Source organism: Lepisma saccharinum, chromosome 1, assembly GCF_977018435.1.
Source record: "Lepisma saccharinum chromosome 1, izLepSacc3.1, whole genome shotgun sequence".
In the NCBI taxonomy this organism is placed as follows: domain Eukaryota; kingdom Metazoa; phylum Arthropoda; class Insecta; order Zygentoma; family Lepismatidae; genus Lepisma; species Lepisma saccharinum.
The window spans coordinates 166,316,394-166,340,048 of record NC_139229.1 but is presented as its reverse complement, the minus strand read 5'-3'; the positions used below and the strand labels follow the sequence as shown (position 1 = coordinate 166,340,048).

Genomic DNA, 23,655 nt, shown 5'->3' with positions numbered 1-23,655 from the left:
GAAATACAAATCCACAGACCTTTCTTTACGTTGCAAGAAATCATAAACAAACGAATAACGACTCTATAGAGATTCGCAGTGTGGAATTATGTTCTGCTATTCTCAATTACTGTCGGGTTTACGATATCTGAAACAGCGACTGGTTCGAGAGGGGGATCGTCAAAAATTTACTGTGCCGTGTCTTTTGCCCGTAGAACTCTTACTTGTCATTTACGTTCAGTATGTGCCGTTCGCGTGTGAATGCAGCGTTCACGGCGGCATCTTTCTTAGCAATATTTCCTCAAGAATATACTTTTTTCGTTACAGTAATTTGATTCCTTTTTCTTTTTTTAATTCCAGCGTTCCTCGTTCGCGGCTGTCTTCCTGAACGCACGTAAGTGTTGCCACATCCTGATACATTTACTTCTTCCTTCTTTGAAGGATAAAACATTAAGAGCTGGTCGTCTGATTCGAGATGTCTATTGTGAACAAGATACATAGGAATATACTTGTGGTTCGCAAAGCAGACTATGGCTAATGGAGTAAGATCACTGCAAAAACACGGGTGTTAAAGCAACTCAGCGAGTGGTCCTAGGCGGTCTACACCACGTTTTGGTCAACGTTTAACCTCAGTGGTGTTAAGAAGGTGTTGATTGCAACAACTTGTTGGTGTTATTTCAATACCAGTGAGATTAAACGTTGACAAAATGTGACGTGGACCTCCAGGGACCACACTGTGTGCCGTTTTAACACCAACATTTTTTACAGTGCAGGGAGAACTAAGAACAAGAAGAGTGTTAGTTATGAAAGGTTTTTTTTTAAAAAAGTAACTCCGTTACAGTTTGTCTCCCCCCAAAATAACTACGTTACAGTCACTTTGCTCAAAATTAACTCCACTTCAGTCGCTCTGCTCAAATCTAACTCCACTTCAGTCGCTCTGCTCAAAATTAACTCCACTACAGTAGCTCTGCTCAAAATTAACTCCACTACAGTCGCTCTGCTCAAAATTAACTCCACTACAGTCGCTCTGCTCAAAATTAACTCCACTACAGTCGCTCTGCTCAAATTTAACTCCACTACAGTCGCTCTGCTCAAATTTAACTCCACTACAGTCGCTCTGCTCAAAATTAACTCCACTACAGTCGCTCTGCTCAAAATTAACTCCACTACAGTCGCTCTGCTCAAAATTAACTCCACTACAGTCGCTCTGCTCAAAATTAACTGCATTACAGTCGCTCTGCTCAAAATTAACTCCAATTCAGTCACTCTGCTCGAAATTCACTCCACTTCAGTCGCTCTGCTCAAAATTAACTAACTCCACTTCAGTCGCTCTGCTCAAAATTAACTGCATTACAGTCGATCTGCTCAAAATTAAAACTGCATTACAGTCGCTCTGCTCAAAATTAAAACTGCATTACAGTCGCTCTGCTCAAAATTAACTGCATTACAGTCGCTCTGCTCAAAATCAACTCCAATTCAGTCACTCTGCTCGAAATTCACTCCACTTCAGTCGCTCTGCTCAAAATTCACTCCACTTCAGTCGCTCTGCTCAAAATTAACTGCATTACAGTCGATCTGCTCAAAATTAAAACTGCATTACAGTCGATCTGCTCAAAATTAAAACTGCATTACAGTCTTTCAGCTCAAAATCAAGTCCGTTACAGTTACTATGCGTAAATTTAACTTTGTTAAAGTTTATTGTTTATTTATTGTTGACTTATTGATTTGCTTTATTTTACTTCGCTTTTGTGCTACTGTTGGCTAATTTGCGAAGATGGGGATGAGTGATGACATGATGAAATTGATGAATGAACACTCACGAACATCCATTCCCAGGCCGGGATTTGAACCCGGGATCCCTGGCGTCGTAGCGTGATGTGTCCGTTATAGTTACTCGAAGATAAACATGGAAGGAATTACATTGATCCTAATATAACTCCGTAACACCTACTCTGCTCAAAATAACTCTTGTAAAGTTGTTCTAATCAAAACTAACCCCGCCACAGTTCCTCTCATCAAAAGCTAATCCCATGACAGTTTTTCTGACCAAAACTAACTTCGTTACAATTTGCAAAATTTAGCGTATTTATATCATTGATTTATTTATGTGTGTGCCTGATTTTAGCCTTTTTAGGCTAATCCCGACGATGAGGATTAGATGGAATCGGAAAAGGCCACTCACTCACAAGGGAACATCACCCACTGCCGGCCAGGAATAGATCTTATTTTATTCATTTATTTATTGATATGTTTTATTTTACTTAGCTTCTTGTACCACTTTTGGCTAATTTGCGAAGATGGGGATGAGTGACGTTGTGATGAAATTCAGCACTAAGGCGGCTGAAGATTGTCTGCGCTTAAACTACTTTAGAAGCGACTCAAGAAAGCAGTTATTTTATTCTAGATAAGCTATGACTCGCAGAGCATGTTGAATGCATAAAGTGCAAGCAAAATTGAATCGTGACCATCTAGAAAATCAGAACTATACTCTGTCTCGGGTATCTCTGGAGCAAGCGAAAGAAAACAAGTCCCTCTGCGAGTATGCGAGACGAGAATGACACAGTAATTTACAACTTGAGAATAGACCGAAACCCTGCCAAGTATAGTCTCCAAACCTCCCTATGTATTAATTACCTGCTGGTACATAAAAATATTGGAGGTGTAGGGCAAACAGGAATCTCATCAGTCCTGATAAAATTCTTGGATTTTAAATACTTTTCACCTTTAACTTATTTTTCAATAATGTAATGTATTTAAGGCAACACAAATAGTGAATAAGTTCGGATGATGATGGCTTTATCAGCATCTATTCTAAACAACCCCGAATATGTAAAATCGTTGTCGCAATATAGAGACGCAGGAACCAATGTTAAAATATCTCTCTGCTTTGAAGTGCCTAAAAATCTATTTAAATAGTCATAAACTCTGTTCCACAAATAATTAAGTGTTTAGACAGATAAACTCTCCTACGTGTAGCTGTATATTGGAAACTTGAGTAAAATGCAATTAATTATTATACTAAAATTAAATATCGCAAGGGTTAATTATTTTAATGTTCTTTTGCAGGGTACAACAATAGTTATCTAATATTAATAAAGGTTTTTTCATTAAGAAACATATATATTTCCTTGCTTTGTGCCAGATATATTCCCATAATTAATCTTGTTCAAAATACTTTACGACGTAAAAGATTTGCTATCCTGCTGACATCTACAATGGAACTATGGAACAAAAGGTTAATGCAATGCAGGTTCAAATTTGATTTTAATACCACTGATTTTGAATACAGTTGTACGTACTTTAGTTCTTAGGTAAGTATATATTTCCTGAACCTTCTGACAATATTTTAGACGGTTAGTGTTGCTAACTTAGATTATACAATACTAAAACGGTGGTGTTCGTCCAGAATGTTGTGAATCACATAGCGTATGTTGAACTTCCGGTTGTCAAGAGCTGTATATTTCTGTGCATATACCTGGGTCTTGACATGTCCCTACAGCCAGCAATCGCAAGGCGTAAGGTCTGGTGACTTTGCTGGCCAAGGTGCGGGGTCCTCTGCAGCCAATTCATTTCTCCTCAAATTGACCATCAAGAAAGTCATGAACTTCAAGGGCAAAGTGTCTAGGAGAGGGGAGGAGAGGGGCACCATCTTGGTGGAAGTGGACCTCACTGATGGAGTCTAACCTTTCGAAGTTCCGGGACAAGGAATGCTTGTAACATGTTCAGGTAGCTGTTGCCGTTCACCTTGTCCTCCTCGAAGAAGAATGGACCAATGACGTGTTCCATGGAAACTACGCACCACATATTGACCTTGGGGCTATCCCGATTACATGTCTCAAACTCATATGGATTTTCACCCCACCCCTCAAATTCGGCAATTGTGTCCATTCACTTTTCCCGAAACATGGAGCGTGGCCTCATCAGAGAAAAGAATGAGAGTCTGAAGGGCATCACCACCATCATTTAATCGCGTTAACACTAATTCACAAATTTCCTTCCTCATGTCACAGTCCACTTCTATCAGATTGTGCACAAATCTCAACTTGTATGGCCTGACTTTCAATTTCTTGCGCAAGATACTGTGTAACGTAGACCTCGCCACTCCCAGTTCCAAGGATCTTCGTTTAAGAGATTTCATTGGACTTGGTTGCACGCTCTCCTTCACTGCATCCCTCACATCGTCACCCGTTCTTGGCCCCCCACTACGTGGCAAATCTGCTACGCTTCCCGTACCCTTAAAATGTTCGTACCATCTCTGGACACTTGTCTTCGCTGGAGGCGTTTTCCCAAACGTTGTTTGGAACCTTCTCCGCACCAAAACACAAGATTCTAACTCGGCAAGCCATAACACGCACAGACCTTTTCCCTGCATTGACGCCATCTTGTAATCACGTGATCGCTTAATCACCTGCCCACACGTCATTCAGCAGTGAGGACAGAACAAAATTTTAAATTTTCCTGTGTGTAAAAAGTACAATATTTCGTTGTAATAAATCTATTACTTTAAAGTTATAGCTTTTTAGAATCCCGTAGGACTTTTAAAACGCACTGCATAACTTTCTCTACAGTGCTGAATGATTTCTATTTTACCCTTGAGAAGTCATTCGGCTACAGCCGGATTGCGCACACTTTTCCGGTTTTATCAGGGGTATCTGATAAGCCGTTGACAAGCTGTCATAATGTACAGGATTGCGCACAAAAAATGAGGCAATGTTGTCAGATGTAAAATGTTCTCAAGTCGTTCTCACTTCTGTTGTGTTTGTTTGTGTGGGTGTGGACTTACACGTGTTTTTGCTGGATATACCTAACCTTGACTTGCTACATTTACTGGGCAAATTATATTTTTCTTTAATCCTTAAGAGATTTACTATTTTATTTCTAGTTTCTCTCTCTATTCTTGTCTAAAGAAAAAAACAGTTTTGAGCACAGACTTCAATGCTATGGAAGTGGCAACGTTTGATCAGAATCTGCGCGCAAAACAGGTCAGTGAGATTTGTGCGCAATTCTGGATCTAAAGTGTGCGCAATTCGGTTGCGGTGACTCATTCGTGCGAAAGAGTGTTCTCTTAGATGATAAAATTAAACACTAAATAGCATCAATAATATCAAGTATAACTTATAAAATGTTGGCTTGTGATTAGCAAAATCTTGCCGCGCAGGTTTTGTATCGGCGACACAGTGAAGGTGTTTCAAACTCCTGTAGAGTCAGAGTCAGATTGGGGTGGTAACGATTCCATGAACTTTCAATGGGGATAAGTACAACCCAGAAGTGCCCGTGACTATCAACTGAACGAGAGCTAGCATTGTAGGATGATATTTTTGTAGGACTGCAGAAGTATATTCATAATATCGTTATTCAATTTGCAAGCATGTGCTTAGTGAAAGTTGTAGTATTAGATGATTCGTGAATTTCTGTAGATTTGACTTTAATTTATTTGGAGTAAATATGAGTTTCATATTCTCATCAGAGGTATGGTACATACCGGGTGTTTCATAAATACTTGAGGGGTTACAAAAATGTATTGCAAGTAAACTATTAAAATTTCGTTAACGAAACCACTGGCACGGCACGCATCAACACGATAGGAATGCAAACAGTGTGTGCGTGTGTATGTTTCGTTAAGCTGAGTGTACGTATCCCTGCCGCTAGGCGACACTCAAACCACCCACATCACTCATATCACTCGCAGTGTTTTGTGCAATGTTTTGGTCCTCAAGATCACGGGACCTTACACCGTGCGACTTCTTTCTGTAGGGTTTCATCAAAAACAGGTTATTCGTCACACCGATGCCGCGTGATATCGCACCCCTAATGGAGCGTATCATCGCAGTGAGAGACGCTATCGACAGGCCCATGCTGATGCGAGTGTTGCAAGAAGTAGACTATCGTGTCGATGTGTGCCACGTCACCCGTGGCGCACACATTGAACATTTGTAGGTGTAAAGAAAGAAACTGTTTGAGTTCCTTGTTCGTTCTGGACTGGTTTCAATAACGTATGTTCAATACTTTACTTGCAATAAATATTTGTAACCCCTCAAGTATTTATGAAACACCCGGTATATATATATATATATATATATATATATATATATATATATATATATATATATATATATATATATATATATATACAGTCCAGTCACACTAAATGTACAGAGGAATGACATTTTCTGGAAGTCCGAACCCACTCTAGATACACCCCTATTATGAACGCGATAATGTAAAGTTTGTAAAACAGTGAGATGAAATGTAACTTTTCATTCCTTTCATAAAGGCTTTTACTCCCTACCCTTAATCACAAGGTATGCGCACGCCAATGATTTCAATTGATATCAACAGGATGAATTCAGTGAGTGAATGTATCTGTAAGCAAGTGATTTGTTTTCGATATCTCAACTGAAAACTCACGCTGATTGAAACTAGAGTCAGAGACCCAAAGGAGGTGTGAAGGGGTGTGAGAGCACTCTTTGTATTAGGGCCAGAATCCCGTTCGGCATCTCCAATTTTCAGGTCAATACTAATAACCAGGGCAACGCAACACTCCACGCAAAACACTTCACTAGTCTTTCTTAGTTGTTTGTCCAAAAGTCAGCAAAACACACTGCTTCTTCTACTGAAGGCTCCTTTTGGCGTTACTATTCTCTACTTGCACCTTATTTCGACTAGGTTTTTACTGCCCATTCTCAATTCGAATCTTCATCAGTTCATCATCTCTTAAACATCCTTTCTATAGTAAAGAAATAAACTAAAAAATAAATAAATAAATATATTTGAACCATCCCTGAAACGAGAGAAACATTTTTGGACGACTGAAGCAGGTACAAGGTCCTTTAACCGTAACTTGTCTGGAAGGTCGCGCTGTAAGTGGCAACTTTATCTTGTTTTGAAGCTTTTAGCACGGTGAATACGACCAGACAGCACGCGCCTGAAAATATCTCAAGTCAGATAAGGAGGTGCCGCGCATATTCATTAAATATGTAATTAGAACTGAAGTTATTAATTAATTTGGATCACATTTATAAGTCCTTTTTTCAGTTTTTAGGTTCTTTTTCTGATATTTTTAGGTCTTTTTATAGGTCATTTTTGGCAATTTATAGGTCTTCAACTTCCAAGCCCTACTTATTACACATCCCAGGTATCTGAAGCTGTCAACTTGTTCAGTACTTTGGCCTCGAATTCTCACATTAATTTTCATTCGATTCTTGCCAATGAGCATTGCCGTTATCTTGTTAACACTATGACTTTAATGTATGAAGAGTGGAAAGCTGATTCATATAGTTATAAGAGATGCCAAATCAATAACATTATTATATTATTATAATCATAACAAGTCGAGTCGTGTTTACGAGACTAAATAAATGCATAAATTTCGGTGTATTTTTCCTGATGAAAAACACACCACACCATTCACAGTAACCTCCGCCCCCACCAGTAATGCTAGATTGTATATTCTAGCGCAACATATGCAGAAAATAACAATATTTTGAAAGCATTTAATCATCTATACCTCATATTATCTGAATTCCGCTCCAGTTGTTTCATTTCTCAGTTTTCGTTTGATTCAAGTAGTACATCTTCGATCGAGAACAGAACATTCTAATTGCAATTAACCTGTTTGCATCTTAACCCCATCTGTCGGCAGCTGAGCAAATTAAAAACAAGACGCTGGAGAAGCTATTGTGGCAAGTGTGTAAGGACATCGTTTCATGGTGTTGTCTTTCAGCAACATCCACGAAAGCGTCTATTAAAACACAGTTTCCCCTCTAAACGAACATTATCTCCCCACATGATGAGCAGTGGGGAAAGAATAATGCATAAGCGCGTGATCCTTCATCATAGTCGTTTGTCAAGTTGACAAGGAAAAAGCGGGCAGCGAAAAGGATGGATAAAGAGAGAGAGAGAATAAAAGCAACTAGAAAGAAAAGTCCAGGGGAAGGGAAAGTTTCCCGAACCAACCACAAGACGGAATGCAAAATTTAAAAAGAGGTCCAAATAGATTTGCAACATTCAGAGACGAAAGAGAAGAAAAGGAGAGTTTCTTCAAGACGAAAATTCGCCGTGTGTATTGGAAGAGAAATGCGTAGAGGGGGACGATGGAAGGAGAAGGGAGGGGAAAGATGCAGCTCCTTCCTCATCCGTTTCGTCTTCTCCCCATGTCCAAGACTACAAAATTTACTGGCGTGGCCTTCAGTAATTTTGTATTATTCAGCGACAGCCACCCTCCGTCCCAGGTAAATTTTACCCAACCATCCCATACGTCAGGCTAATGCAATATTCAGAAACTGACCCCATCAGTCCTTGGAGGGAAAAAAAGGAAGTTGCAGCCGAGGTCTCGCCATGCTAACAGAGCGGCGGTTATCTTCTGGTTATAACAGAAGAAGAAAATAGAAATTTCAAAGTCTCTCCGTGCCTAGAAGCTGCAGCGCATACGTTCTTCCAAGAACTACTACTCTAAGGCATGCGAATTGCTACACAACATACGTGTACGTAATTACTAGACATCGTATTTTAGGTTTTTTACCTACTTTTTTCCTTTGCAGGTAAATAAGAAATAAGTTATGTCAGCGTTTTATTAAAAATATCTTAGGTTTATGTGCCTATATTACACTTTGTATTAGGTTTTTACATATTTTTCTTAGGTTTTACAGGATTTTTATGTCTCTCAGAGGTATTTACTTGCTTTGGTAAAGAGACAATTCAATTGGTGTGTTTCAAGCAGTGATGTGCGTCTACGCGTAAACAACGATAGTCTACATTCTACACGTAGACTATGTTATACACGTAGATTACGTAATCTATGTAAACAACATGGCGAAAGGTGATAACTTAGCAAAGAGCGCCCTGAAATTAAAAGAAAAGCATATCAGTTGCTGATGTGTGTGGAGAACTTTTCATACTCTTTCTTCCAAATTCGAACAATTTCTCACCTAGGAAGAAACCTACTTATAATATAGGAAATATTCTAGTGCTTTATGGGGAAAGGACCACTCTTGTCTCACGACTGCCATCTGTTGTTGATTTTGCATACTATTTATCTTCGTCCATAGTTGATAATAGAAGAGAAGAGAAATTTTGTTCTAAATAGGATTCTTTTCATTTCGTTAGGAACCAATATAGTTGAAAATGTCACTTTCCTTTCATGAAACCCTTGAAAATTAATTTTAATGCACTTTAGATTGTCTACGTAGTCTATGTAAGCTACAACTCAATGTAATCTACGCGTAGATTACGTGTAGACAACGCATGTAGACGTAAACTTAAAAGTCTACGGCACATCACTGGTTTCAAGTCTATGCTCTTTCTCAAAACAAAACAAAATATGTGACGCCACTCTTGCCTGCACACAGTGGAGGCGGTTAGAGGGGGCAGTTCCCCCCTACTTTTTGCCCCCGCACTATGGACCCTTAATGCTAAGCCTTGTCTACTAAGAGAAAGTAAACTGTCTTTGCCCCTCTCCCCCCTTTCCAGTCTTGGCACCCAATCGTGTGTTCTGCCTGCACAGTCTATAGAGCAAACTTCTTCTCATCCGTGTGGTCTTGCTCACTTTCTCGTCAGTTCGGTCCTTTTGTGGCATTCATGTCTTGTGAAGTAATGTTTCGGCAATCAAATTTGCACAACTGAGCATGTTTCAGTTGAAAGTTAATTAAAAGATAAAATAAAGCATCTGCTTGTACTTTTTCATGTTTTACCAAAATTCACGGATAATTGCCAGAGCCAATAATTCACGCATAATTTCAGAATTGAAGGTATTCCAAGTGAGTAGCCACCCTGATATTGTGCAGCATATTATACATACGTAATTAAATTTTTCATACCAACAAGTAACCTTTGCTAACGGCACAAGTATAGTAATACAATAATTTGTGGATAATTTTGAAAATGATGCATATAAATGAAAATTTGGTTAGAAAATTAACATTTGGTTGTTATGTATATCTACTAAAATTTTTTACGGTTCTTGTGATTTTTTTAACGATTTAATCTAATCAGTAATTTACAGGAATTTTTGTACCATTTAAGTTTTTTGGAACGTACTACAGGATTTTTTCGAGCCTTTTAATATTTTTATAACCTATTTCAGAATTTTTAGAGTCTATTTTAGGAACCTACAAACATATTTTTAGAACCTAGAAATCCGAGGTCTAGTGATTACACATAGCTGTACTTTTCTTTACGATTGTTGCAGTATGTTGGGTGAAGCAGTCTTATATTCAGATGACCTTTCAGTCTTGGGTAGGACATGGCCCGCGGCGGTTAGGCGGGGGCGTGGGAGGCAGTTGCTCCCGCACTGTGGCCTCTTAATGCTAAGCCTTGTCTAATAAAATAAATGAAACTGTCCCTTCCCCACCCCCTTGTGGTACCCAGTCGCCGATACTGATGATAACGAAAATACACGTTGAGGCAAAAGTCAGGTTACATACACTCTGTCCCAGGGATCTGGAACAAACGAACGAAATCAAGTCCTTTCCGCAAGTAGTGACTCGAGATTACCCTACCAATGAACGTGTAAGCGTGGAAGCGAGTGCCTGGAGGAGAAACGCGACTGCAGCTACCGGCTCTTTGGCGCAGCTCACACTACTTTGCTTCCCTCACTCGCTTTCTCCCCTTCTCTGCCTTTATGCGCAGCCTTGCTTCAAAGATTCCAGAGACAGAGTGTAGGTGATTTGTTGGTGTTCATTTGTTGCAGGTAACTGACGAGACGCATCAATATCTACGAACACCACCCGATTACAAAAAATTCGCTGTACAGCAATCTGCGACTTGGTTTCATGATACTATAAACCCCATTGAGCTTTCTCATGCACTGGTGCCATCTTCAGTTCCAGCGACTGCAGCGTCTCTCATACGAACTCAGTCTCTATCTGGAACAAAGGCGAAAAAAACTTTGAGTTCTTTTCTTCCTTTTCCCACAAGCCATGCAGCTGTAACTGTAATAGTTCCTTTGTAATAAACCTTTGAAATGGTGGCAATTCTTTATGGTCACCCTGTATTATTCAGGGAGAGAAGGGTATCAAGAAATATCTTTGAGCTAATATGGAAAAATGGTCCATTAAAGGCGAGTTTGAGGGTAGATACTATATGGTAACCGAGACATTGACAACAGTATGTAACAAACTAGATTTCGGATGACAGCATGTGCAGAAAGGATGGATACAGACAAAATAAGCAAAAAGATTTGTTTAAAAGAATAACGAGAAGGAAGAAGAAACAAGGAAGGCCAAATAAACTGTAGGTAGAGGCTGTAGAAGAGTACCTGAGAAGAATGGTTGTCAAGAATGACTGAACCTTCACTTATTCACACATCCTCAAACACAGTCTCAAAATATCATCGTCTCCTCCTGAAATATTTTAAAAAGGTGCAATTTACGATCATTTTGGCGCTATATATACCCTTATACTTCCCTAAATACAACGTTCACCCCAAGATTGAAATTCTAAATTCTAAATAGCCCGCTGGACGGAGAAGACCAGGCTCTCCAAGAATTAAAGTGCCATGGGGTGACGTATGGTAAACTATTTTCTAATCATTGTTAGACGAAAGTAACGCTCGAAATATGAGAAGGAATATATATGGTCTGCCATTTTCTGGAGGGCAAGTTTTGATACTGCTGTTGATTAATTTCCATTGTAAAAATAGCTAGGTCTAAAAGGTTAGCACCCAGTGTAGCATTTCAGATGGAACTTCATGTTTCTTGATTTGTCAAGCAATTGAACGTTGTCTTTCTTCTGTTTCCCAGAGGCGAAAAAAATGTACGAATCAAGAAATCCAATGGTTGAATACATCTCCAATATATACTATAACAGGTGATGCAGTTAATTCTTGTTTTTGTCCTCTTTCCCCGAACTTCTTTCTTACGTAATACCTAGTGAAGCAGAATAAATCAAGCACCAAGAGGGAGCGCTCACTTCCCTTCCATCCATTGGGCGACCACGACGACGTGACGTTTCGCATCACTTACACCGAAGACCGCTTCCGTTCGCCCTTCTGGGTCGTCCGGCCCATTGCCCCGTGCCCTTCCGAGCGTAGTGGTGCAAACGACTGGTACAGCAGTCACCAGAAATGCCGGGATCTTTGGATGATATTAAGAAGTTACCGCCCTTCCAGATTGGAGGAATTTGGAGCTTCGGTACCGGAATAAAGGGGGTGGGTTGATACAGGCAAAATAATACAGCGAAAATATTTCCAGGAGTATCACCATACAACCCTAGGAGGTATAGCAAAGTGACTAAGCACAAAAGTTGTGTTTTCGTACTTATTTCATCTGCTATTTCTTTCGGCGATCAACCAAGGTCGTTCCTTTACCGATTAAAGCTTTATCGTGGCTGTTCTTTTAGCCTTTCTGCCTTACAGCTGATTGTCTAGCAATTAAAGTCTATTACGGGTGTGCCTTAAACCTTTTGGGTTGTTTCTTTAGCATTTTTTTTCCCTTTGACCAGCAGAAGTGCAAGGTACAAAACATTTCCTGAGTTAGTGGACTTGTCTTTGAATCCCGTTGTCAAAAATAAAAAAGTTCCGATATTTTTATTGCTACGAGATCTTCAACATGGTTACATAGATATTACCAAGGATATATCTTGTGTATTGTAAAATTATCATAAATGCTTCCCAAAGCATTCACTGGCTGCATCCTGGCGATTCCAATGCCTATGCATTTAGAGCTTAATGCTTTATCCTGTTACCCCTTGAGGGCAAAATTCTTTCCCCTGTTCCTCCTCGAGAGCAAAATTCTTTCCCCTGTTCCTCCTCGAGAGCAAAATTCTTTCCTTTGTTCCTCCTAGAGAGCAAAAATTTTTCCCCCGTTCCTCCTTGAGAGCAAAATTATTTCCCCTGTTCCTCCTTGAGAGCAAAATTATTTCCCCTGTTCCTCCTCGAGGGCGAAATCCTCTCCGCTGTTACTCGAGAGCAAAATACTCAACCCCTGTTACTTCTTGAAGACAAAATCCTTTCCCCTGTTAATCCTTGAGGGCAAAGTCCTTTCCCCTTTTAATCCTTGAGGGAAACATCCTCTTCCCTCTTAATCCTTGACAGTGCAATCCTTTCCCTTGTTGTTCCTTGAGAACAAAATCCTTACCCCTGTTGTTCCTTGAGAAGAAACTCATTTCCTCTATTGTTCCTTTAGATCACAGTTCTTCCCCTTCAAATCATAATCATTTCCCTATGATTCCACTGGATCATAATCCTTTTCTTATTTTTTTGGCCATCACCACCTTTCCTTATTCATCATGATCTTGTTCCCAGTTTCCTTTTTTCCCTTCATCTAATTGCTGCTTAAAAAAACTTTTTTTTTTGTTTGTATATTTCATAATTAACATTCCTTTTGTGCCTAGGCTAATAATAACGAGAATGAAATTAGATAAAACATTCATGAACAAACATGCCAAGCCTCTGCACTCAATTCCGAAACCTTCGGTAGCGTTATGAATATATCACCCAATGCGGTTCGCTTCAGATGTGGATAAACAAGTTATGGAAATACTAAAAGTAATTACTTCATATTAATTCTAACGTGGTTTTACACTCACTGTATCAGAATGCATGCAACAAATTAAATACCACTTATTTCTAATTCTGACAAGAACATGATAAAATATAGGTAAAACTTAAAAAAACCTTCAACTTTCAGCTGAATTGCACCATCACGTTAACATTTTGCTTCAAATTGTAAAATTACAGAACATTTTTTTTCGCGAAAGATAACGTGTAAAAACAACCAGTCCTTTGTCTGAGGCTGTCTTTTGGCTTTACACTCTCAGTTTTATTTCCCTGCCATCTATCAGTCGTTGCTGCCCGCACCAATATCGTGTGTAAAAACCCAGAACTCGGCTAAACGTCACATGTACGTCAGCTAATCTCATATTGCATATTTCCCCCGCCAGAGGCGCCACAAACGTGCTTGCTAACGCGCGATGGAGACTACAGAGTTAACCAATATTTCAAAAGCAAACATGATTTTGACAGCCAGGTTTAAATTTTTCACTTTTTCCTCTGTGCGCGTGCATGTATGCGTCGGTTTGTTTGTTCGTTAGAAAGCTTTCGATGCAAGCCCAACGGTACTTCTCGTGTTGTGTTGCACAGTCAATTGTTCTTCACTTATCGCTTGGAGTGCGAACTCGGTTTGCTGTGCAAATATCCCCGGAGTTAATAACATTTTATTAAAGGACAATTCGCCCTACACCGTTCTGTTAAGAACAGATAACGACGAAACTAATAAATCAAAAGCTAAAGAAACTATAAATCTTCGCTTGAGTTATTTGCTTTTGAAAAATAAAATCTGCTTTGTCATCGAATAAAGGTAGGTGATAAACGAGATATTTTTGATGGAATGAATTATGATTACACCAATGAGGTTTCTAACTGTAAATTTTAAAAAAAAGAAAATCTCGTATTGAGCACACCATGACGACATACTGACAGAAATCCACTGTTGGTTCTAGAAAATATTGAAAAATCAAATATTTTCCTATCAAATTAACTTTGGTTCAGTTCCCGAAGAGTCATTTCTGACTTTTAACCGTCTTCCCTCAATCTAGCAGCACAATTTACACGTTACATTCAAATTCCACCGTCTGTAATTGCAGTAGCAGCGGAATTTAATTTTTTCAGAGCTTGTAAAACTTTTACGTCAATGTCGGTAAATGGGTAGTAGTGTGTTCGTAAATATTTTACAAACAGGTTAGTCAATAACCAGTTGTAAAATTTTATAATTGTGCTACATAGTAAAAATTGATGTATTATGGAAAAAGTGTTCGGCTTTTAACACGAAGATTTTTAATATTGAGATGCAGAATTATACGGAGTCATATTTACATGAATATGAAATATCTATTTACCTTCATTATAAAAACATATATTCCCTCTTTAATTCCACTTTAAATGTGTGTGTGTTTGTTTTTTTGTTGTTTTTTTTCAACTGCATTGCCTATTTACCTGTTTTGGGACTTGACCTCTGCAATGGTTTGGACATGCAAACACTGCAAGGCACTGCAATGGTTTGGACATGTTACAAGAATGGAGGAAGATTGCAAGCCTAGACAGGTGCTGGAGGCCAGACCAGAAGTCAAGAGGGGAAGAGGATGACCAAGAGTTCAATGGGAAGAGTATGTGGAAAAGATAGGAAAGAAGAAAGGGAAAACAATGCCGGAAGTCCGAAAAGTAGCCTTGGACCGAAAAGTGTACAGGAAGCGGATGATGGAACCCGACGCTTAATGGCAGAAGGGGATGGAAAAGAGGAAGAAGAAGACATCCGCGGCGGAGAGGTTATCACAGCGCGCAACGAGGTCAAGGGTCCCAGATTCGAATGGGTGTTCTTTGTGAGCATATCGTCATCAATTGCATCATATCACCATTCTTATCGTCGCGATTAACCAAAAGTGTTTTATAAGCAAATTGAAGCTACTATTAATGTTTTTGTGCCTCTAGTATGTACGAATTAAACCCTTATTCATTATATTAAGCACATCAAAGACATTTCTAAATGCAAAAAAATATTTATTTCTTCCATATCAACAGAGCATGCCGATTTCAAGCCTAAAATTTTGGATACCATGATCTACTATGGTGATAGCATTTCACTGGTAAACTTCGTTCATACAGCAATCCTCCACAGCTCCTTGGACAAATTCGCCTTCTAGAGAGTCCCCCCACTATTCTTTATCCCCCCTCACACTGCTGTTCTTTTGTTGTTGACAGGTCATCGGACTGACCTCTCACCCGGAAATTTTCAGCGGACCCAGAGAAGGGAAGAGGAGGGAGGTTTCCGTGCGGACAGATGACCGAGGAAAAAGAAAAGGAGAAACGGGGGATAAAAAGAGAAAGAGAGAGAAAGAAGGTAAATCCGTGCCGAGGGAATTTTATGGTCTCCTTTGGCGACGGAGAGCTGCAGATGACAACAGCGGATCTCAATAAGCAGTCGCCTGTTAAGAATCATTAAATGGTTTTGCTTCTCTCCAGCCTGGTCGTGGGTCACCAGATGGAGGTTGTTTAAAAGAAAGATGTGGTTTGATGTACTTCTCTTCTGAGTCAGCTTAGCTCGCTATGTGCTACTGGCTTGCCGAAGTACATATCTTTTTCAAAAACCCTGGGTTCGATACCCGGTGGAGGCACATTGCACAGTGTTTCGGATCCCACTTTCAAAACTGTAGGGGCAGTCCCGATTAGTCTATCTGTGCATAAAGTGGACTTAAAACAATATCAACATTTTTAAAAAACAGGATGGGGAATGGGGAGATTAAGACTAGACATAGCCACAAGATCCGGGTAACGGATAGCCAGATTTCAAATTATCCCATATCCGTTTCCGATGCAACGGATAATTCGGATATCTGGATAGTACAGATTTGATACAGGATTTGTAGAAAAGCGGATAAACGATACAACTGTCCGGATAATTCACATATTTCGGATAATCCGAATATCAGGATATCGGATATCCAGATAATTCGGATAATCAGGATATCGGATATCCAGATAATTCGGATATATATGAATATCCGATAGGTTATTGTGATATTTGAAATCCGAATAGAAAATTATCCGAAATCCGGATATAATTTTATCCAGATTTGGCCTTCCCTAATTAAGACCAGACTTCGGTGGAGAGACCATGAAGGCAAGTACAAAACGTGGTCGGCTGGAGGCGGCAGGATTGCACTTGGACCCTTTCCACAACCGTCTATAGAATAAGGCTTCAATCTCTCTCTCTTCCTCCTGGAACTTGGGTGTCTCGCTTATCGCACACCGTATTGAGTACCTTCGCTTACTGACGTCAGCGCGGATTGTTGTCGTTGTTAGGTTATGCATTTTAGGTTAAGAGCTCTTATCACATAAATCCACTGCAATTTTTGGTGCTTCACCAAAAATGATTTATTTATGCTTTGAGCCCTAAACCTAACATGTCTAAGCTAATAGCGAGAACATTTATCGTAACGTCAGTAGACGAAGGTACTCAATGCGGTGTGCGATAAGTGAGACCAGCAACTCGACACAAATGCAATGCAATTGCAATTTTACAGTGGGATGCAGAAATATTGTTAGACAATTTGACCATTACATATTTCATTCATTTTTCTCTTCCATGCTACCTGCTTTTATGGAATGTCTTTTTTTTACGTACACTGGGGCAGTGGTTGTTAGCAGCTTGTTTGGCGTCTTGCTTCAATAAACCTTACTATTACCTTACTAGTTGGCACACACAGGACATGCACTACGTAGAAAGTTCAGCAAAAAATGCAGGCTCGACCAGGACTCGAACCGGGCAACCACGCCGGTAAAACAGCAAGAGCAAAAAATCAGACAAAATCAGAGATGGCACGGTACCTCAGTTGGTATATTTTATTGTATGAACAATGTCCATATTTCTTTCTCAATGGGCTTGTCCTATTATATCTTGAACAAATAATAATTGTTGGACGCCACAATCATTTTAGAAAATCAACCATAATAATTCTAGTTTCGAAGCAAGATACAGTTTACACAGAGATGTTTGTGGTCAAGTGAAAGTAGGCCCTCATATGTTCACTTCGCTGCAATGCGTGTTGACTAACTACGGCACGATGGACGAACTACAATAGCTGGGTTTCATGTGACGTCAGGATTCGCACAGCCGCCACGTTTGCGGGCAATATTATTTGTTATGTGCAAGGAAATATCTGCACCAACTTGCAAGTTTGTCTTCGATCACGAATGTCTGTGTTAGTATTCCTCGCCCGCCTGCTTGAATTCTTACAAGAACTGGCCTCAAACATGGCTGCACAATGCAACAGTTTGTGACGTTGGTAAAACATGAAACACGCCTGTAGTTACTTTACGGCGATGGCAGAACTTGCTACCGAAGAGTTAGGCAAAAAGCATACATGACGCAATACACGGAACATTTTTATTCCGGTGACCGAATGACAATATACCCTGTCCCAAATATTTCTGGAGCAAGGCCGCGCATAGCGGCAGAGGAAGGGAGGAAATCGAGAGTGCAGAGCGAAGGAGTACACGCTGGTACGAAGACTGGTTACTGCAGTCGCTTTCCCCTCTCCACGCAATCCCGGTTCTCTCACGTGTTCATTGGTGCAGCCCAGTGATGTGCCGTAGACTATAAGTTTACGTCTACATGCGTTGTCTACACGTAATCTACGCGTAGATTACATTGGCTTGTAGTTTGCATAGACCACGTAGACAATCTAAAGTGCATTAAAATTAATTTTCAAGGGTTTCATGAAAGGAAAGTAACATTTTCAACTATATTGGTTCCTAACGAAATGAAAAGAATCCTATTAGAACAAAATTTCTCTACTCTTCTATTATCAACTATGGAAGAAGATAAATAGTATGCAGAAACAAATAACAGATGGCAGTCGTGAGGCAAGTGTGGTCATTTTCCCATAAAACGCTAGAATATTTCCTATATTAGGTTTCTTCCTAGGTGAGAAATTGTTCGAATATGGAAGGAAGAGTATGAAAAGTTCTCACACATCAGCAACTGATACGCAGAATAATTTTATTTTAATTTCACGACGCCCTTTGCTAAGTTATCACCTTTCGCCATGTTGTTTACATAGATTACGTAATCTACGTGTATAAAATAGTCTACGTGTAAAACGTAGACTATTGTTGTTTACGCGTAGACGCACATCACTGGTGGAGCCGTCTCGCGTCACTAATTGCGCAGAGGCTTGTTTTCGTTCTCTAGCTCCAGAGATGCTTAAGACAGGGTATAGACGGACAAAGAAGCCTACAACCCGCCTCGATTCCTCAACAATGGCAACATCAGGAGCAAAACAGTACCGCAATCCTCCAGCTGACTGAACGAAGAACATTCCTTAGAAATTCTGAACGCAATGCTACACGCAGACTTATTTTCACTGTTGTTTCTCGATCAGACAACTCCCCCACTCCTTTGCCTTCTCTCGGATCAATTTGACAGATCTCTTGGGCTCCTGTCTAGCTCGGTAACCGCGCCACATGGGTCGAGGGGGGATTCAATCCCTCATCCTCCAAGATACAGAAAGGATCAGAAGGGGAAATGAACATCTGGTAACGCGCAGATGGGGCAAATTGGAGGAAACAAGTCTAACGACCCGATACTGTATTTATGGATATCTAGCTTCAGCCTTCCGTAGATTAAATGCGCATCCCGCCACTCGAGCACAAAGTAGTGTCGTAATCGTGTCTGGAGATGAACATTTTCCTGGAAAATCCTCAACAAGAGAAACAACAGATCCTAATTGACCTCGCCTCAGAAGCTGACGAGTTCGTCTCCTGGACAGGGCATAGGTTTTGTTAACCCTGCAATAGGCGCGTCGTTTTCCGTAACATATAGAGGCGCCTGTGATACACCTGTCCCCAAACGCTCTTTATTTTTTCTATGATCAGCTGCAATTTTCTGTTGGAGTTTCCGAGTGACGTAATAAAATAAAGTTAACATCAGTAGTCACATGTTTACTTTCGTCACTAATATATACGTAGGTGACCTTCCCTTCCTTACTAATTCACTTGTGTTTAACATCTGAATCTGCTGTATGCTCTGTCTTTCAAAACTTTGATATTTTTTCTATTGCATATGACCCCCAAAGCATGCGACTGACGTTAACTTCATAATACGTGGGTTAAGTCATAAGTAATGGCAACTACTTTTTTCTCGCGAACAGGGGACAATACGAAAAATCTAAGATATACATTTGAAAGTGTATGGAATGTACTTTCGAAAGAAGCCACCAGATGGTGTATGTGAACAACGGTGGGGTAGTAAGCACGCACCCAAGTTCAGTCGGTGTGTGACAGCGTTCGAAAATGAAGGTCATGAAGCAGGAGCAACGTTCATACGTTAAAATAGCAGTTCTCCGCGGCAGAAATACACGGGAATGCCATACAGAGCTACGGGAAGCTCTGGGTGTGCATGCCATGCCCTATCGAACAGTGGCGAGGTGGGTGGAGGCCTTCAAACGGGGCAGAGTGTCAACTGCCGATCTGCCTCATAATAAAACACTGTTGTCCAATATCCTGTGTTCTGCCTCTTCCTTACGACAGTCTCCTGCATCAAGACTTCATCTGGCGGCTTCATTCGAAGGTACATTCCATACACTTTCAAACGTACATCTTAGATTTTTCCTCTTATTCCCTGTTTGCGAGGAAAAAAATAGTTGCCATGACTTATGACATAACCCTCGTATAACGTGGTTTAGAAGCGCAACAGAACAACACAGCTGAACTTAGAACAAAGACAAAGAAAGAAGGTTCGGCTACACAAAAGCACCCATGTGAAGTACAGTTCACAGTGTTGCAATCTCGCAATGAATATCGATGCCTAAGGCCCGTTTTAGACGGAAGAATTTCTTTTAAAATTTTCCTAGCATAAATGCTTCAAAAAATCTTACAGCAGATAGTACTTTATACGGAAGCATTTCGTGTAATATTTCGGTTAGCTTTTGCGATTACAGTGTATAATATATACAGCACGAAAGGCACGTCGAGTTACACCATCTATGGCGAGTGCACTGTGTTAACAATTGAAACAACTAAAACATTCTGCCATACGTGTACTGTATGTATTATAAAGTATGTATTTAAGCAGCGCCATTGATTTGTACCTAAAACCTTTTTATAGGAAACGCCATTCCTCTCGGTTGAATGGTTATCGTGTTTTAAAAATGTGAAGTGATATATTGTTTACATCTCACATGGCCGCCATTACAACTGCACTCGTGACCTAGAGGTCGCTTCTGATTTGTTATGCTGCGAAAAATGCTACAGAAATAGGACTGGTCCTATCGTTGAGAAATGTCATGAAATATGCCATGGCATCTGAAATGTCATAAGATTTTTCACTTTACACTGTAGCATATTCGTCATGGCATAAATGTTAACAAAAATGCTAAGGAAAATACTTTCGTCTAAAGCGAACCTAACGGAGGGTTAAAGTAAGTAGTGTAAAATAATTAAAGACTTGAGTATGGACAAAAAATATGTACTACAGCAATATAGTGTTGACTGGAACAGATAAATTGAAAGGTCGAACTGAATGTTCTAGTTCATGAAGCTATATTTGCAGATCTTTCATGTATAGTAGGTCTCGTCAACCGATTGTAATTGTGAAAGAGCGCTCCTCTATGCACATTTGTACTGCAGAGCGAGCCGAGGCACTGTTGCGTTTTTAAAATGGACGGAATGAAGGGAGGGAAAGAGGCAGGAGGCTTCGTTGATCGCGTTCGTGCAGTTTGCAAATGGGAAGCTCGCATTTCACGAGAGCACTCGCTGGCATCGCACATTCTATTGGTTGTTACGTTTTCTAAAATTCGACATTGGACCTTGAATCCTAAGGTTCGAAACCCATTGTAAACGATAATTCCAGTACCGATTAACGTATCTAAGTATAAAACTGGTCTTAAAAATTAACGATTCTACAAGGCCACATGACATTGTTAATGCAGACGGACAGACAGCGGTACCAAGTAATCTGACAAATCGACGGGTTAGGCGCACTGAAACAAATACAACCTCCCCATAAAGATCTCCACCTTTTGAAAGCAGGGAAGATATAGCATTCCCGAAGCGATATAAATTATTGTATGATATTGAATAATGCACAGACAAGATATGAAACAACTTTCATTGGTCATAAGGCCCCGAATTTTGTTGACATTTCATCTTTTAACTGGTGCAACGTAGACATTGCTAACTAGTACAGAAATCCTGAATACCCTCCTCAGGTTGAAGAAATGTAATTTTTTGGGTCATTTTTGGTCATTTTTTACCATTTGTTTTATTTTTCGGTCATTTTTCAAAATTTTGCGTCATTTTAAGGTCATTAATTAAAATTTTGCGTCATTTTTTAAAACTTTTGTGTCATTGCATGCTGAAACATAAGAAGTTCAACAATTTCTGTTTTGTCTGAATGTTATCTTGCGGTACTTACTCTGTGTTTAACTACCAGCGCAACAAAGCCTGTCTGAAAATCGCGAAATTAAACATTGGCGAGTTTCTTATTCACAGTCAGTACAACACACCAAGGTGAAGAAGCAATTGTTAAATTGTTTGTCTTGGAATATATATATACTACTTTCAATAAGAAGATTGAGTTTTCTACTAATTTTTGGGTCATTTTTCAAAGATTTTAGGTCATTTTAAAGGTCATTTTTCAAAGATTTTTAGGTAATCAAAATCCGGCAAGCAATTTAGATGAAACAAACAGTCATAACATCCCTCATAAAACTGAGAAACTTTATCAGGCACGAAGTTCATAAACCCGATCACCAGCCGTTGCACTCATAGGTATCTAAGGAATGCCATGTCAGAAGTTAACCAATCTTCCTGAATTAGTGGTATTGAAAGCAGGTAAATTAGTTGCTGACCCAAAAGGTATTATAAGGTAATGACTCGGCATTATGGAGAAAGGAGAGAGAATAACTATTGAGTGCAACGGGCAGTGAGGGGCCATTTTCCATGAGACTGTGGCTTAAAAGCAGCAGGAGAGTTTTGGGAGAGCTGTACAGTCTCACACTTAAGTGTTCACTTTGATGGTCAGAGCTATCAGCAGAGACGGATAAATACCCCTTCTAACCATGTGTGATCCAGACTTGAAAGCGTAAAATCCAAATCGTTGTGTTTTGCCATCTCTTGAATGTGTGTTTCATCTCTCGCTCCTTGCCACTGAGCTATCAGCAAGAGGCGAGTGTTCTTTTGTCGTGAGGATGAATGATGATCGAGATACGCCACCCATCGAGACATCTCAACGTCCCTTGTTCGATCCCCGTTCCTAGGAGAACGTTACGTGGTGGAGGCACCGGCTTTTCATGTAACATTAATACAATTGTGATTTTTTTCCATTTAGTGTTTCTTCTTAACATGGCTAACTTCATGTCTGCTTTCAATTTTTTGTTTCCATTCGAATAATTATCATCTTTGAGCTTCCCTGATGATACAACAAATGGAAAGAAGGAAAGCAAATGAGAATTAAGGTGCAATGTCTGTTTCTTAAGAAGCTGCTGCAAGTAAGAAGAGGGTGGAAGCTATTCACAACAAGTATCCTTACATCTAGATCACTTTTGTAACACCGACTTGATTTTATACAACTCTGATTATACAGTTTCACAATTTAAAGGACATTTTTGGGGAGAACTTAAGCGCGACAAGTCTTCAAGACATTGAAAGCTATCCAGCTGCCTTTGTCAGTAATATGACAGTTGCGTGTTAACGAAAGACAATTGAGAGAACCAAATCGACTTGACGTTATCACTAACCCATCTATGGCATTCAGCATTGCAAGAACCATAGTGAGGATCCTTGCTGTAAAACACTACAGTAGTTTGAAGACGATATTCGAGACTGTCAAGAAGTATTCCTTGTCCATTCTCAACCGTTCTTCGCGGAATCAAGACGAAAGCAGCAGAAAGTTTGGGGGAATCTCTTTTGTCCCCTTCTGAACTTGAAGCAGTACAAAACGTTTGATGGCGTACAAACTTTCCATTTCAAGATAGCAACAGACTATACGCCTGAGCGAGTATAAGAACAATCAACATTTTACGAACTCCATCAGTTTATAGATGAAAGATAATACAATGCTCAACTGTTCTATATCAAGTGGCCTTTTTATGTGTGTGTGTGTATGTGGGCTACAGACTGGTTCTCCAGTTACTTGCACCTTCGTACAACGGTATACTTCAGCTTGTTGGCGCGAGTTCCCCGCG

General features: G+C 39.9%; 2 protein-coding genes across 2 annotated transcripts in view; both read right to left on the bottom strand.

Annotated features, from left to right (window-relative positions):
* The window catches only part of LOC146003717 (uncharacterized), a 543,857-nt gene that overhangs the window by 116,114 nt on the left and 404,088 nt on the right, over nt 1-23,655 (bottom strand). The window lies entirely within an intron of this gene.
* Nucleotides 3,845-4,360, bottom strand: LOC145986920 (uncharacterized). The gene has a single exon (XM_083121389.1). The coding sequence runs from the start codon at nt 4,358-4,360 to the stop codon at nt 3,845-3,847; it is 516 nt and encodes a 171-aa protein (XP_082977515.1).